Raw genomic sequence first — 16,042 nt, 5'->3', positions numbered from 1 at the left:
TCTGACCCAGCACCTGCATCAGGTGCCTGATGGAATAACGGCGGGGCCTCAGCAGAGAGCGCACCGCCAGTTGGAGGGACTGCTGTTTGATTAAGGGCAACTTCACAAGTGCCGGCAGAGTCTCGAACTGCATCCCTAGGTACGTGAGCCTCTGGGTCGGAGTCAGAGTGGATTTGGGCAGATTGACAAGCCACCCGAATTGGGCTAGAGTGGTGAGAGTGAGCGAGACACTCCGCTGACAGTCTGCGCTGGATGAAGCCTTGACTAGAAGGTCGTCCAGGTAAGGAATCACTGCCAACCCCGGGAGGTGCAGAACCGCAACCACTGCTGCCATGACCTTGGTGAATACCCGAGGGGCCGTGGCTAACCCGAATGGGAGAGCCACGAATTGGAAATGTTCCTCTCTGATTGCAAAACGTAGCCAACGCTGGTGTGAAATTGCAATAGGCACATGCAGATAGGCATCTCTGATGTCGATGGATGCCAGGAAATCCCCTTGGGTCATTGAAGCAATGACTGATCGCAGAGACTCATGCGAAAATGCCGCACCTGAACATGCTTGTTGAGAAGCTTGAGATCCAGGATGGGTCGGAAGGAACCGTCCTTTTTGGGGACTAGGAAGAGATTTGAGTAGAAACCTCTGAACCGTTCCCGGGTGGGAACCGGTACAATTACTCCGTTGGCCTGCAATGATGCCACGGCCTGAGAGAAGGCGGCAGCCTTGGAGCAGGGGGGAGTTGACAGAAAAAAATCTGTCTGGAGGGTTGGAAGAGAATTCTATCCTGTAGCCGTGGGAGATGATATCCCGCACCCACTGATCGGAGACGTGTTGAAACCACGCGTCGCCAAAGTGGGAGAGCCTGCCACCGACTAAGGACGTTGCTGGCGCGGACAGATAGTCAAGAGGAGGCTGCCTTGGCGGCAGCACCTCCTGCGGTCTTTTGTGGACGCGCTTTTGGGCGCCAGCTGGATTTCTGGTCCTTGGCTGAGTTAGTGGACGAGGCCGAGGGCTTAGAGGACGACCAGTTGGAGGAACGAAAGGAACGAAACCTCGACTGATTCCTGCCCTGGACAGGTTTCCTGGTTTTGGTTTGTGGCATGGAAGTACTCTTCCCGCCAGTAGCTTCCTTAATAATTTCATCCAGCTGTCCACCAAACAGCCGGGACCCAGCAAAAGGGAGTCCCGCAAGGTACTTCTTTGAAGAAGCATCTGCCTTCCACTCTCGGAGCCACAAGATCCTGCGGATAGCGAGGGAATTAGCCGAAGCCACCGCAGTGCGGTGAGAAGCCTCCAGCATGGCAGACATGGCATAGGACGAAAAAGCTGAAGCTTGGGAAGTTAAGGAAACCATTTCGGGCATAGATTCCCTGGCCTCTAGAGAAACAGAGATGGCTTTGAGAGCCCACACTGCTGCAAAAGTCGGGGAGAACGAGGCCCCTGCCGCCTCGTATACAGATTTGGCGGTCGGTGGAATCCTTAAGAGAGGTGCCATCAGCCACTGATACAACGGTCTGGGCTGAGAGTCTAGACACCGGAGGGTCTACCTTTGGGGAATGAGCCCACTCTTTGACCACCTCAGGTGGAAAGGGAAAACGGTCATCAGAACCACGCTTTGGGAAGCGTTTGTCAGGACAGGCCCTAGGCTTGGTCACAGCGGCCTGAAAACTGGAGTGGTTAAAGAGCACACTCCTTGCCCTCTTAGGCGAGGTAAACTGGTGCTTTTCTGCCAGAGAGGGTTGTTCCTCAGATACTGGCAGATTGAGATCCAGTACAGAATTAATGGATGCAATCAAATCACTAACATCTGAGTCACTTTCGGACAGATCAATGGGGCACATGGAGTTAGCCTCCAAGCCCCCTGTAAAGGCATCTTCCTCATCCTGCGAGTCAGCTCTGGAATCAGAGCCACGGGAGGAAAAGGGAGAGGGAACCCTGCGTCTCTTCTTAGAAGGACGGGGTCTGGGACCAGATGATGAATCCTCTGTGAGCTCCGGTCCTGAGAGAGCCTTAGCAGCAGAGGCACACTGCGACGGGGGCTGATGCATGTTCAGTAAAGTCCTGGACAGAAGTTCCATGGAATCGGCAAAAGACTGGGAGATAGACCTAGAAAAGGATTCTACCCAAGCCGGGGGTTCAGCCACAGGAGCAAGAGCAGCCTGAGAGACCACTGGGGGTGAGACCCCAGGCTGAGGCACCGTCAGGTTAGAGCAGGCATCACAATGTGGATATGTGCTCGGTTCAGGCAGCACGACCTTACATGCAGTGCATACTGAATACAGCTTTGGAGCCTTGCTCCTCGTGTGAGACATGCTGCGGGAGTGGGGACTCTGCCAGAGAATGACCCCCAGAGAGTATACACAGAGGCCCACAACCAGAGGTTGTGGCTTACCAGACCGCTGGAGCGGTGTTGTGTGCCCTCCAGATACCGAAGCCCGGACCCCCAAGCACCTCAGCAGGGATGCTGCAGACCAGCGCTGATCCAGGGAAAAACGCTGAGAAAATGGCCGCCGGAGTGAAGAGAGGGGGCGGGACTTACTCTGAGAGCGGGATCTGGAGGGCCATAGAGACCTACAGGGGAGGAGACATATACTCAGTGAGGAGTGTCCCTCCCCTGTGCAGAACGGCCGCTGGGCGGAGCCGCGCTGTCCCTCTGCATGAATGACACGCGAGGGCAGTGAAAACGAAACTAGGCCTCCGGCGAAGCCGGGGCCTAAATTTGAGCGTTGCGGCCAGCGCGCAGGCACCATCGGCGCGTTTCTCAGGCGACAGCCAGAGAACCCGCCGGAAATGTCAGAAAATACACTCAGCACACTCTCCCACAACAATAAAGTACAGGGACCCCCCCAATATAAACGTCTGAGGTACTTCGCTTGCCGAGACGCAGGGTTCCAAGTCCCTAGGGATGAGTGCTCCGGTCCAGCAGGATCCTAAAGGGCTGCGGATGGAGACCGGTTTCCTGCCAAGCATGGAAAACAGTGCTGGCTCCCACTTCAAGCCAGAGCCCAGGAGGGATGGTGAAGGAGCACGGCATGTAAGGCTCCAGCCTTGGAATCAACCTTAACAGCACCGCCGACACAGTGGGGTGAGAAGGGACATGCCGGGGGTCCAGACTTGGACCCGCTTTTCTTCAAACTCTTTCCAAAAATCACAAAACAGATGAGAATGCATGTGTGGATGTATGCCTCCTGAACACAAAGCGATAAACTGGCTAGGTCTGGTTCTCCAGGGGGTGTATAAGCTCAGAGGGAGGAGCTACACTTTTAAGTGTAGTACTTTGTGTGTCCTCCGGAGGCAGAAGCTATACACCCATTGTCTGGGTCTCCCATAGGAACGATAAAGAAACAAAACATTGCCATGATAACAACAAAATTGTGCTATTTTGCCAAAAAAAAAAGCTTTGAAAGGCCGGCAGCACCAACGTGAGATGTGTCCTGGTCAGAGGGTAGAGCGCAGCTGCACCTCCCGAAACAGAGCGCACGGCAAATTATATTCCTGCATCATCAGACACCGTGCACACCAAAGAGCCAGCAGACCAAGACGAGCCGCGCAGGCGTGCCTACCACAGCTCCACACATTCATTTAAGAGACAATACTTATAAAAAATTTCAATCAAAAAATTACTTGTCTTCAAATGATTTGACATTAGTAATAGTTTGGTAGAATAACCATTTTAATACCATTTTGTAGCAGTGGCGGTGGTGGAGCAGAGCGATGCCGCGGGCGGTGCGGCAAGTGTCCCAGGTGCTCACTGCGGACGCAGTGAGGCAGGCAACTTCCAGAAACTGTCGGCGGTGCAGGTTTCAAAGAAATGGCGCCTGGAGTCAGTGCGTGCGCAGAGGGAGCTCCCAGCTCAAGAGATCATCTGCGCATGCGCCACCTCTGGGCGCCGTTTTCCTTAAATCCGCTGCTGAGAAATCAATGGGCGTGCGTAAATGAGATCTTGAGCTGAGAGCACGCACCCCCAGCACAGCAGTCACGACCCACAGCCCCAGCACAGCGCCATTACTCCTGCGACCCCTTTCCACCATCCCCAGTAAACAACATTCGGATTATAAGACGCACCCCTCATTTTCCTCCCAAATTTGTGGGAGGAAAAGTGCGTCTTATAATCAAAAAAAGTAATAAAGAAGCAACATCTGCTAACAAATCACAGATAATAACTATCCTACTATTGTTCTTGGATAAGAGCAATTAAAAATGAGTGCACCCCTACCCTTTATCCTTGGCATGTACATCAGCTCCATGTTGAAGTAGCAGCTGTACGATTTTGACACGATTATAGCCAGCAGCTAAGTGAAGTGGGGTTGACTGTAGATAAAAGATAAAAAAAAAAATATATATTATATATATCTCATGATATCTTAATCTGAGTGCATGTGTTTAATTACATGGACATATTTCACAGACACACACACACAGACACACACACACACACAGACACACACACACAGACACACACACACACACACTTAATTTTGATCAAAACTAACTTATGGTAATTTGTTCCTGTAACTTCCAACCCAAGATATGGGTGCGACTAGGGTAAATCTACAGATACAGAGGTCACTCCTGCCCATGCAGACAGCTGCCTTTTCAGTTGGTGTAAAATCCATAGTGTCTGACATGTATGGGTTTTTCTGCTCGTCATTGATGGAACCTATTTGCTTCTGCTAATTTTTTTTTTTTTTGCTAAAACTAAAGATTCAGCAAGAACTGAAAAAGTAAAGCAGCTGTGAGATCAGTCTGAAAAGGAAATTGTCTACCCGTGACATAAGTTGAAGTGATTGCATGCATGAAACATCCAGCGATTTGGATGCAGATACCTGTACAATAACTAGAGACATCAGTAATGTATGAGTGGTTACCTTTCTTCCATCACTGGCATGGGAGTTAACATTAAGGGGCGTTAGCAGAGCCATCATTTTGTCCTCATTTCCACTTCTAAAAAAAATACAAAAGATTTAGGAAAAAGGTTGATGGAAAAAAAAAGAAAAAACAGTCACAAACAACTCTTTTAACAAGGGAACACAAGGTGTCACTAGCTACAAAGACCTCAGTAAAAAAGATAAATTAGCAAAGAGAATTTGAGCTGAAATTTCAATCTAAATCCCAATCTAAACTCATTTCTAATATATATTAAATATTTCCTACCCTTCCCTCACTACATCATCTAAGTATTATTGATTTTTTGTTTCTCTACTCCATGATGACGCTTTGTTTGAGAATCCCAGTGCATGCTGGGATACTTAAAGCATCATGAGAGCAAGGGGCTAAGGCTGCTGTCAGAGCCGCTGCCCCCTCTCTGAAACAAAGCATCATTAGTGACACTAGTTTCAGGGGCTTATAACACAGATCAGCATGCACTATCAGTGTGCTCAGAGTACCCAACAGTGCACAGACACCAGCGCAGCCCCAATTACATAATTTGAGGGGACAGCACTGTTCTCTGAACACCGCTGGGTACTCTGAGCACACTGACAGTGCACGCTGATCTGTGTTGTCAACTGTTCTGATCTGAGCCAGCAACAGAGCGGACGCTGTCACTGTGCATAACGCAAAATGCACAGGGAGCAAGGATGGACAGAGAATGGACAGAGCAGCCCCCGATACAAGAGTCACTGATGACATTTCATTTTAGGAAGAAAGCAGAGGTTGTAACAGTGAACACAGCCCCTGACCCCTGCTCTGATGAGGATTTGAGTATCCTAGCATGTGATGGGATTCTCACGTGAAGCGTCAAACAAGAATAAGGGGGGGAATCAATAGTAGTCACGGAAAAAGAGGGAATTTTTAATACACTCATTAGAATTAGTTTAGATTGGGGCAATAAATAGACACTTAGGGATATGTGCCCACGATCAGGACTCTATGTGTTCAGAACGCAGCGAGTCCTGACCTGCGGGGCCACGCGTCTCCTCCGCAGGAGACCGCAGCTATCAGTACCCACAATCAGGGTTCTGTGCGCTGCGGTCTTTCACTTGTGTTTGCCCTACGGAGGACGCAGGCAATTCTGCAGCAAACAATTGACATGCTGCGGTCTGGAAAGCCGCTCCGCAGGTCAGTGTTTGCTGCAGAAAAACAAGCACAGTGGGCACGGGATTTATAGAAATCCTGTCCACTATGCTTGTACTGTACAACGCAGTGGTTTGGACGTATACCGACGTATGCTGCGTCCAAACCGCTGCAAATACTGGTTGTGGGCACGCACCCTTAGAATGAAATTTGTCCAGCATTTGGACCACCCCTTTAAGACGGCATGTTTGTTTGTACCTGTGTTACAGCTCTTATTCAAGCATTATGGTGGCTCTAATGACAGATTTGCAAATCTTTATGATACGGTTCATTAGACCGGCGGTTGGGCCCAGACTTGTATCTTTTTCTTGGAGTTTGTCCAGAACGGAGCTTGTAGTGGTGCCTGCAGGCAGCCATTCATATAGAGCGGCTACCTGGTGGCTCAGCCCTATAGTCCAGAGAGGAACCCTTTCTATTATATTTTCATAGGTGTGTGTAATATATTATATCTCTCTCTCTCTCTCTCTCTCTCTCTCTCTATATATATGTGTTATTCATACTGAGTGGATCATACACACCTAGCACTTTCCAACAGCTCATCCTTCTTGTATTCCCCTAAGAAAAATAAAACAAAAAAAAAAAAAAAATTAGCCAACATACAAAGATATGAAAAATGTTATAATCAATAAATTATAGGACAGTCCAACATAAAAGGTAACCCGTGACCTTCCACATATGGAAATCGTGGTATGGCGCTTGTCACCCATTAAACATAAATCTGAAGAGATCGGATGTGTCAGCAAAGAGGAATCTAGCATAAAAGCCATATGCGAATCGAGTAGTGAGTGCACAGGGGGCGTCACTGTGCCTGGAAGAAGCCACCAGGCCAATTTACATAGGACTTCTAGAGTAGATTTCTCATGACTTGCAGATATCAGATCCAGCTGACAGTTTAACATGTATTGGGAAAGCAGCTGATGACAGGGGGAGATCAGGATCCATGATGTCCATTTTCGGAGTGCAGATTCCTTTGCTCTGGCAGCGGCACTCTCAGAGAACGCATAAGCAGTTGCTCCGCTGTATGGGGAAGTTGGGTGAGAAGCTGCCGGCCAAGGTGGTGGCACTTTAGGGGTGGAGAAGCAGCTGGCAGGTTGCCTTAAGTGCTCTAAACAGATTACAAATAACCTGACTTGCAAGACTGAAGATCTGCAGACACACACTGCAAAATGAAGACCCTCACAACCCTTGAGACCACTACCTGTCAGCACGGCTTTTGCCGATGGATCCGACAAGTCCAAAGCTGTCCGGTTGTCTGTATTTCGGATCAATGGATCTGCTCCATGCTGAAGCAGCACTATGAAAATGAAAAGAAAATCTGTATAATGAGCTGGCCGGGATTATACTAAATTATAGAATCCTACATATATTTGTGGATTATTACAACATCTGCTATCCCAAACTATGTACATTCTGCCCAGGTTTTATAACAATACAAAACTAGTCTAACTCAAATACAGTGTAAAATATAGATGTTATAGTATAAAAGGAAAATCAAAATACCCATTAGGTAGTTATGGTAAAATCTGTGGCGGGTATTTGCCATTTCTCAGATTGGCATACCTATGCAGACGTCTATTTTGCCTTTAATGGCGGCCTCATGGAGAGGGGTATAATTCCAATTGTCACGGGCATTTGGATCAGCGCCATGTCTCAGTAGGAGATTGACAACTTCAGCGTGACCAAAGGAGCAGGCATTGTGTAGAGGAATAAGACCGCCGTCATCACGAGCATGGACATTGGCACCACTCTGCAGTAAATACTCCACAACGTCCTTACGGCCAAATCCTTGGAGACAAAAGAGAAAAAGAAATAAAAAAAACACTCAATATTTGCCTGTGTTTTAATTATGAAATGCGGTTGCAGGATGATTAACAGGAAAGTTCTGGAACGTTACAAATACATTGTTCGCCTATGTTGTACAGACATGAAAACAGAAGGCCTCACAAGGAGCCTCCGCTGTGCAGAACCAATCTCATGTAGACACAGGACAAACCTCTGACCCTCAGGACCAGCGCTCCGCTTATATCCAACGTTTACAAATCCACTATGCCCCAATACAGAATGGTGAACCCCTACCAAAAAAATGCCACAAACCTCTCTTAGGCAGCGCTCTCATCAGCGGTATTTGGCCGCAAAACCACATCAGTTCCATACAATGGAATCGCGGCAAGATGCGGTGACGTGCTCTTGTGTATGCCGCATGCAACCGCATGTCACCGCATCTTGCCACGAGTTCACTGTAAATGAATGCTAATCAAAAAAGGTCCGTGGAGCCTCTATTAGGAGTCTCGACACGGAAAATAGCCAGATATCCCTCCAGGAAGGACCTAGCCAAGGAGTGGCTCTTTTTAGGAGACCACCATAACCACCATATTAAGTGTGCTTTTAGTCAATATCCAACTCTTTGACGAGTTTAAAGATATGACAAGGGAAATACTAAGGCCAGGGATCCATGCACAGACAACTGTTTCGGGGTATTGCCCCTCATCAGTGTGGAGTAGGATTCTGGCTAGCTGGGAGCAATGCCTAGTAGACCAGCAAGACAAAACAATCACTGATCTCGGGGAGACCAGCCAGAGAAAACACTGCCGGCAGCCAGGGCTGTAAATGAATGGAACTGAAAAGCATTATGTCAAATCCGGTTCTGCAGCAAAATACCGCTGATGTGAGCGCGGCCAAACCTATCACTGTATACAGTAACACTGCGTTTTCCAGTAACGAGGGATCATCGACCCATGCCAACTATTAATCTGCTCCAGGCCATTATTCCTCCCCATCAAACTATACATTGGCACTTGCATCACATTGGTAACTACCAAACCCAGATTGATTTGCCAGAGAGTGAAGTGATTAAGCGATGACGCACTATACGCCACTCCAGCCAGCGCTTTACATTTGTACCCGGTGATATCAGCTTCTCTCAACATAGCTTGCAATGCGTCTACACAGTGAGGGCACCCAAAGAGGATAATAAAAGAGCCAATCTGTGGTCTATTAAAGAACCACGCCAGCGTTTTTCAACACTGGTATGGCACTTTTAATTTAAGCCCCCTGCCCCGGTCTTTTCACGTTATTTGGTGCCACTCCGGTCAATCAGCGCCATCTTGTCCCCATAATGTCTGACTGGCCGGAAGTCAGAAGTTACGTCACAAGTGTCTATGAGAGCCAGAACAAAGCTTTCATAGACTTGTATTGAAGAATGACCTCTGGAGTACTCCAGGAAACATAGTAGCAGCAGGCAGGTCAGAAACTTTTGGAGACAAATCGAAACGACGCTGGAAACAGATAAAGATGCTGAAGGGTAAGAATAAGACAGGGCGGGAGACTTCGAATTAAAAAAAAAGCGGACTGGTGCTTTAACACATTCACACAATATACAGTGCATTTAAGTCATTGACACTATGTGGTTAATGACAAACACAGAAAATGTATGGTGTGGAGAAGGTGCAGCAGACACCATGTCTGCCCCGGTGTAAGCGGGTGCTGGATGTGTATTGCACACCTGTCACTCTGCGGCAAAAGCTGGAGTCAAACATACACGGCCAGGATGAGAACTATCCCCAGATAGGCCCAATTCACACGCCAGTTTATCCCATCCAAGAACCATTTATGGTTATCACGGATATCACTCATCTATGGTACCATACACATGTCCATGAAAATCGCAGAGGTATCTCCAATTTTGATCTGAGGGTCGGATCAAAATCAGGAATACAAGTCAATGGGATAACGGGGAAAAAAAATAAACTGCTTTCAAATGACATCTGAGTGCAATCCGCCAATTTTCATGGACTGCTAAAAAGGCAAGGGTGCAGAAACGCTTTTCTCAACGTATGATTAAAAACTGACGACACTAAGCCACACTGATAAGAAAAAAAAAAAGAGAAAAAGAAAAAAAAAAAAAAGAAAGAAAAAAAGAAAGAAAAATCTGTTTTTCTTTGTGTGTGGAAAAAACAGATATCTGAAAAAGGCCTTAACACTAGAACTACTGAGGTAGTCATTTTGACTACTTTGCACCATGTACTTCTATATAGGTGTCACGAGTCCAGTAGTTCTAGTGTTAAAGTCACATTGGGTACAATGAAAACTATTGCATATCTTGCAAGCAAGACCTCACACAACAAGGTCTTCGGTAACAGAAAAATATATGGTATAGCTGTAAATAATAAGCTACAACAGTTTTTATTCAATCATCATCCGCCATCCTCATCCACCGCCATCCTCATCCACCGCCATCCTCATCCACCGCCATCCTCATCCACCAACACCACCACCACCACCACCATCATCATCAACATCCACCACCACCATCATCATCAACATCCACCACCACCACCAGCATCATCCACCACCACCACCACCATCATCATCATCCACCACCACCATCCACCATCATCAGCCACCACCATCATCATCATCATCCACCACCATCATCATCATCCACCACCATCATCATCATCCACCACCATCACCATCATCATCATCATCCACCACCACCATCATCATCATCCACCACCATCATCATCATCCACCACCATCATCATCATCATCATCCATCATATAAACTATCAAAATGTGGTCCCACTGTAATCTTCATTACATCCAAAACACAATTGCAATATTGCTTTTTGCCTTTATCTGACCCCTCCATTGAGGTATTCAGTACACCGTAGCCTAAAAAAAAGCCATACGAACACACAGCTCTCCTGCATAGGCCATAGCATAGCAATGCAAAAATTAAAAACAATCTGCAGCCTCCTCCAGATATTAGGCTATATTCACACATTGCTTGTTTGTCGCTTTTTTTCTGTCTGGCAGTACAAAAGCTGCAGCCAATACGCAGTTTTTGCTGCGTTTTTTCAGATCCCAAAGTTCGGCTTTGCTTCCACCTTGTATATAACACCACAAGATGTTAGGCCACCAAAGTAAGACATAAGAAACCATTGAACATTTTTGAAGAAAAGGGCAATTTGATCAAATGATTAAAGGAGAAAAAAAAAAAGTTTTATTTTAGGTTTATTAGGCAGGGCATTGCTACTTTTACCAGATCACTAAATCAATTAAACTGCTTCAAGTGCGGAGAAACTAAAAGAATTTTATTTTAAAGGGGGATTTTTAGGTCTGAAAAATAGTGATTATTCTGAACAAAAAAAGCTGGATTTCTGTATGAAGCGCAGCCATGAACTAATGCTCTAAGAATACAAGTAGAATTGGTCGGGCGCGGTTTACTTTTAGCTCTGCAGATATATTTGCTCAAGGAGGAGGCCACTCTTATAAGTAAATCAAAGTGCTTGGCACCCAAAAAGAAATTACATGCAGAATTTTATAGTAGGCAATCCAGAAAACAAATATAATGTATTGAGCCCAAAGACTCGACCATAATCAGATACTACACAGAAAAATGAATAAATATTAGAATACAAGTAAAATATATCTTTGTACCGTGTTAGCCAGTAGAGATAAAAAAAAAAATGTTTAAAAGAACTCAAGTCCTCAGTGGTTGATACCTTTTAATGGACAACTGAAAAGATTGTAATAATTGCAAGCTTTCCAGACTACTCAGGTCTCTTCATCAGGCTCAGTATAACACAAAATCTGAAGAGTCACATATTTATACACAACAGGACATAAAATGGGGCAGTAAAAAAGAAAAAAAAAAACAACAACCAAGTTATATAAAACAGAACTATCACTATGGCAGGGGGGCAAACTGATGTGGCCATAAATTTTGCTGCAGTTCAGTGTGAAAGTTTTATTGTCCTCTGATAAGGGTCTGGTCCGGGCTGTGACACGCTCGGATGGTCAGAGGAGCACATCTTTTAACTGATGTAAAAAAACATGAATCCATGAGACACATTCATTCCTTCTCTTAATGTGTCAAAGGTCATCATAAGTTTGTATTCCCATAGTCTTCTGTCTCTGGGACTTGAAATTCCCTTTCAATACCAGCAATTTCATGTCCATGATGCTGTGGTCTGAGTTACAAAAATGTTTGGCCACAGGTAGATCCATCCTTTTTTCTCTAATTGTGTGGGGTGAGAATTCATCCTTGTCCTGAGCTGTTGTCCGGTCTCCCCTACATACAGATCCCCAGTTGGACATTTGGTGCATATAATTAAGTACACCACATTGGTTGTGGTGCAGCTGAAGGTACCTGGGATCTTGTAGTCCTGATGTGATCTGGGAATCTTTATCTTGTTCGTTGTCAATATAAATGGACAGGTCTTACATTTTTTCTGGTTGCAGGGAGATGTTCCTGTTGGTGTTGGAGAGGACAGGGAGCTTCTGACAATGATGCTTCTTAGATTTGGGGGCTGCCTAAAACACAGAAGTGGGGGGTCTGGAAAAATAGATTTTAACCATGCATCTTTTTGCAGTAATGGTTGTAGTTTCTGTGCAGCTCCTCTTAACACCTCCAGATGTGGATTTAGTTTTATAATGTAGGAGATATAGAACATATCAGATTGTACCTGATAGCCTGGCTGTATACAATAGAGATTTTTATGTGTTTTGGATGAAAACTGTCCCATTTCAGGTATGTTGGACGGTCAATTGGCTTCTTGTACAGCAGGGGTCGGGAACCTATGGCTCGCGAGCCAGATATGGCTCTTTTGATGGCCGTATCTGGCTCGCAGACAGGGCTCCTACCTGTCTATGGGAAGGATCAGGGCCGGCGCCAGCACCCGGCAAACCCGGTCAGCTGCCGGGGGGGCCCACTCGCGGTGGCAGGAGTGGCGCACCGCTACTCAGGGGGGCCCGGTGGCCGCGCTGTCACCGCCCCCCGCCGAGGATCGAGCTTTCAATTGCATCGGCATCGCAGGTGCCGATACAATTGAGAGCAATGATGAGAGAGTGAGCGGCGCGCTCTCTCTCTTATCATTCTCCCCGCTGTGACTGTCGGCGTTCTTCTGACAGCTCTGCAGCGAGCGCGGTGACGTCATCACTGCGCGCCTGCTGAGAGGTCAGCGAGCGACAGCAATGGACGATGCGCCGAGGAGACCGGATCAGCGGGGGAACGAGAAGTGAGCCGCCCCTCTACTGACACTGGGCTCCCCTGACTCACAGGCCGGCCACTACACAGCGGCACTAGTACACATAGGGGCCCGGCAGCCGCTCTGCGTCTATGTGTAGTGCTGCTGTGTAGTGGCCGAACTGTGAGTCAGGGGAGCCCAGTGTCAGTAGAGGGGCCCCTGACCTGGAGAGGCCACCAGCCATGTCTGAGCTGCAGGAGTGCTAGTCCTGACCTGCACAGCAGACGGAATCTCCATCCTGCAGGACCTGCGATGATGTCACGCCCATGTGACTGTGTGGGAGGAGACACAGGATGCCAGGCAGAAAGCAAGAGAACTGAATCCTGAAGGAGATTTGGACACATGACTGGTAATAAGAAAAGAGGGGACATGAGGGTGAGGGGGGCTGCAGGGTGAGGGGCATATGAGGGCTGCAGACTGTGACAGAAGCATGTGAAGGGGTGCAGAGTGTTTGAGAGGGGTAAGTTGGGGTACAGGCAGGGTGAGATATGTGAGCAGGGTGTGTGACATATGGGGGTGTATTGTGTGTGATATGGGGGGTGCAGGCTGTATGGGAAGCAGGGTATGTGACATATGGGGGTGTAGTGTGTGAGATCTGGGGGGTGCAGGCTGTATGGGAAGCAGGGTGTGAGAGATATGGGGGTGTAGTGTGTGGGATATGGGGGGTGCAGGCTGTATGGGGAGCAGTGTGTGTGTGTGATATGGGGGGTGCAGGCTGTATGGGAAGCAGGGTGTGCGAGATATGGGGGTGTAGGCTGTATGGGAAGCAGGGTGTGTGAGATATGGGGGTGTAATGTGTGTGATATGGGGGTGTAGGCTGTATGGGAAGCAGGGTGTGTGAGATATGGGGGTGTAGTGTGTGTGATATGGGGGTTCCTGCTGTATGGGGAGCAGGGTATGCGACATATGGGGGTGTAGTGTGTGGGATATGGGGGGTGCAGGCTGTATGGGGAGCAGTGTGTGTGTGTGATATGGGGGGGTGCAGGCTGTATGGGAAGCAGGGTGTCTGGGCCACTGACAGATACAATTGCTCCAGCGGTCACTTAGTAGACAAAGGAGTGTTCCTCTCTGCTGCACTAAGCCACCGCTGGACCTAAACAATAATTCGCTGTAAAATAATAAAATAGATAAGTGACATAACTGACAATGCGTTGTGTGACATGTCCAATATTCCAGCTTCTTTCTTCTGCGAATGCCTCAAAGCTGGCATTCTCTCAACATCAGGTGGGAAGAATGCCAGCTTCCAGTCATGCGCAGGAAAAAGAAGAAGCCAGACTTGCTGGACTGATGTCATGCATCGCAAGTTCACAATGTAAGTTATTTATTTGATTTTTTTACTGCTAATTACCATTGTTTCAGTCCAGTTGTGGCTTTATACAGCAGGGAGGAGCATTCCTTGCTGTACTAAGTGAACATTGGAGCGATTGATCTGTCAATGGCCCTTTAAACATATTGTACGGCTCTCGCAGAATTAGATTTCAAAATATGTGGCGTTTACGGCTCTCTTAGCCAAAAAGGTTCCTGACCCCTGTTGTACAGGGATGTCTCTATTTCATTGTTCCGTAGTTTAATGATGGTGTCCAAGAAGTTGATTTCAGTGCAGGAGTAGCTAAGTGTTAGGTTGATGGTGGGATGAAACTGATTAAAGTGTTCATGGAAGGTCTTCAGCTGCTCCTCAGACTCTGTCCAGATGATTAAAATATCGGCAATGTAACGGTAGTAGGCCAGAGGCCTGATAGGACAAGAGGATAAAAAGTCACTCTCAAGCTTGGCCATGAAAAGATTAGCATATTGTGGTGCCATTTTGCTTCCCATTGCAGTCCCAGTCTCCTGTAGATATAAGACATTGTCAAATGCAAAGTAATTATGGGTGAGGATGAATTTTGTAAGCTTCACCACAGAATCGGCATCAGTTCCTGTATTTTCCAGGAAAATTTTGCAGGCATTTAATCCAACCTGGTGTGGAATGTTCGAGTACAAGGATTCCACATCCATGGTGGCAAGGATGGTTCCCTCTGGAAGAGGACCTATTGCTGATAGTTTTTTCAATAGGTCAGTAGTGTCCTGGATGTAGCTGGTGGTATCCCTCACCAAGGGTTTAAGGATACCCCCCTCTACCCATCCAGAGACTTGTTCAGTGAGGGTGCCCACACATGAAATGATGGGTCTTCCTGGGTTTCCAGATTTGTGAATTTTGGGAAGCATGTAGAATGTGCCTATTCTTGAACTCACCGGTATCAGTTCATCAGTTCTTATGGATATGTCAGGCAGACAAGAGGCCAACTTGTTAAGTTCCTTGTAATAGTTCTGTGTAGGGTCAGACTCCAATTTTTTATAGTAGCGTGTATCCATCAGAACCAGAAACCAGAAAAAATGTAAGACCTGTCCATTAATATTGACAACGGACAAGATAAAGATTCCCAGATCACATCAGGACTACAAGATCCCAGGTACCTTCAAGCTGCACCACAACCAATGTGGTGTACTTAATTATATGTACCAAATGTCCAACTGGGGGTCTGTATGTAGGGGAGACCGGACAACAGCTCAGGACAAGGATGAATTCTCACCGCCACACAATTAGAGAAAAAAGGATGGATCTACCTGTGGCCAAACATTTCTGTAACTCAGACCACAGCATCATGGACATGAAATTGCTGGTATTGAAAGGAAATTTCAAGTCCCAGAGACAGAAGACTATGGGAGTACAAACTTATGATGACCTTTGACACATTCAGAGCAGGAATGAATGTGTCTCATGGATTCATGTCTTTTTACATCAGTTAAAAGATGTGCTCCTGAGACCATCCGAGCGTGTCACAGCCCGGACCAGACCCTTATCAGAGGACAATAAAACTTTCACACTGAACTGCAGCAAAATTTATGGCCACAACAGTTTGCCCCCTGCCATAGTGATAGTTCTGTTTTATATAACTTG

At 46.9% G+C, this 16,042-nt stretch overlaps 1 protein-coding gene across 3 annotated transcripts in view; it reads right to left on the bottom strand.

Annotated features, from left to right (window-relative positions):
- TNKS2 (tankyrase 2) overlaps positions 1 to 16,042 on the bottom strand; it is a 146,039-nt gene that overhangs the window by 117,532 nt on the left and 12,465 nt on the right. For all 3 annotated transcript variants that reach the window (XM_075348759.1, XM_075348762.1, XM_075348761.1), the window contains exons 2-6: positions 7,634 to 7,858; positions 7,272 to 7,367; positions 6,592 to 6,628; positions 4,867 to 4,942; positions 4,215 to 4,309 (exon numbers count right to left, since the gene is read on the bottom strand). In XM_075348759.1, coding sequence (XP_075204874.1) covers positions 4,215 to 4,309; positions 4,867 to 4,942; positions 6,592 to 6,628; positions 7,272 to 7,367; positions 7,634 to 7,858 — 529 coding nt within the window. The remainder of the gene's footprint in view (positions 1 to 4,214; positions 4,310 to 4,866; positions 4,943 to 6,591; positions 6,629 to 7,271; positions 7,368 to 7,633; positions 7,859 to 16,042) is intronic.

Source organism: Anomaloglossus baeobatrachus, chromosome 5, assembly GCF_048569485.1.
Source record: "Anomaloglossus baeobatrachus isolate aAnoBae1 chromosome 5, aAnoBae1.hap1, whole genome shotgun sequence".
Classification (NCBI taxonomy): domain Eukaryota; kingdom Metazoa; phylum Chordata; class Amphibia; order Anura; family Aromobatidae; genus Anomaloglossus; species Anomaloglossus baeobatrachus.
The sequence above is the reverse complement of the archived record's forward strand: the minus strand, read 5'-3'. Positions and strand labels throughout refer to the sequence as shown.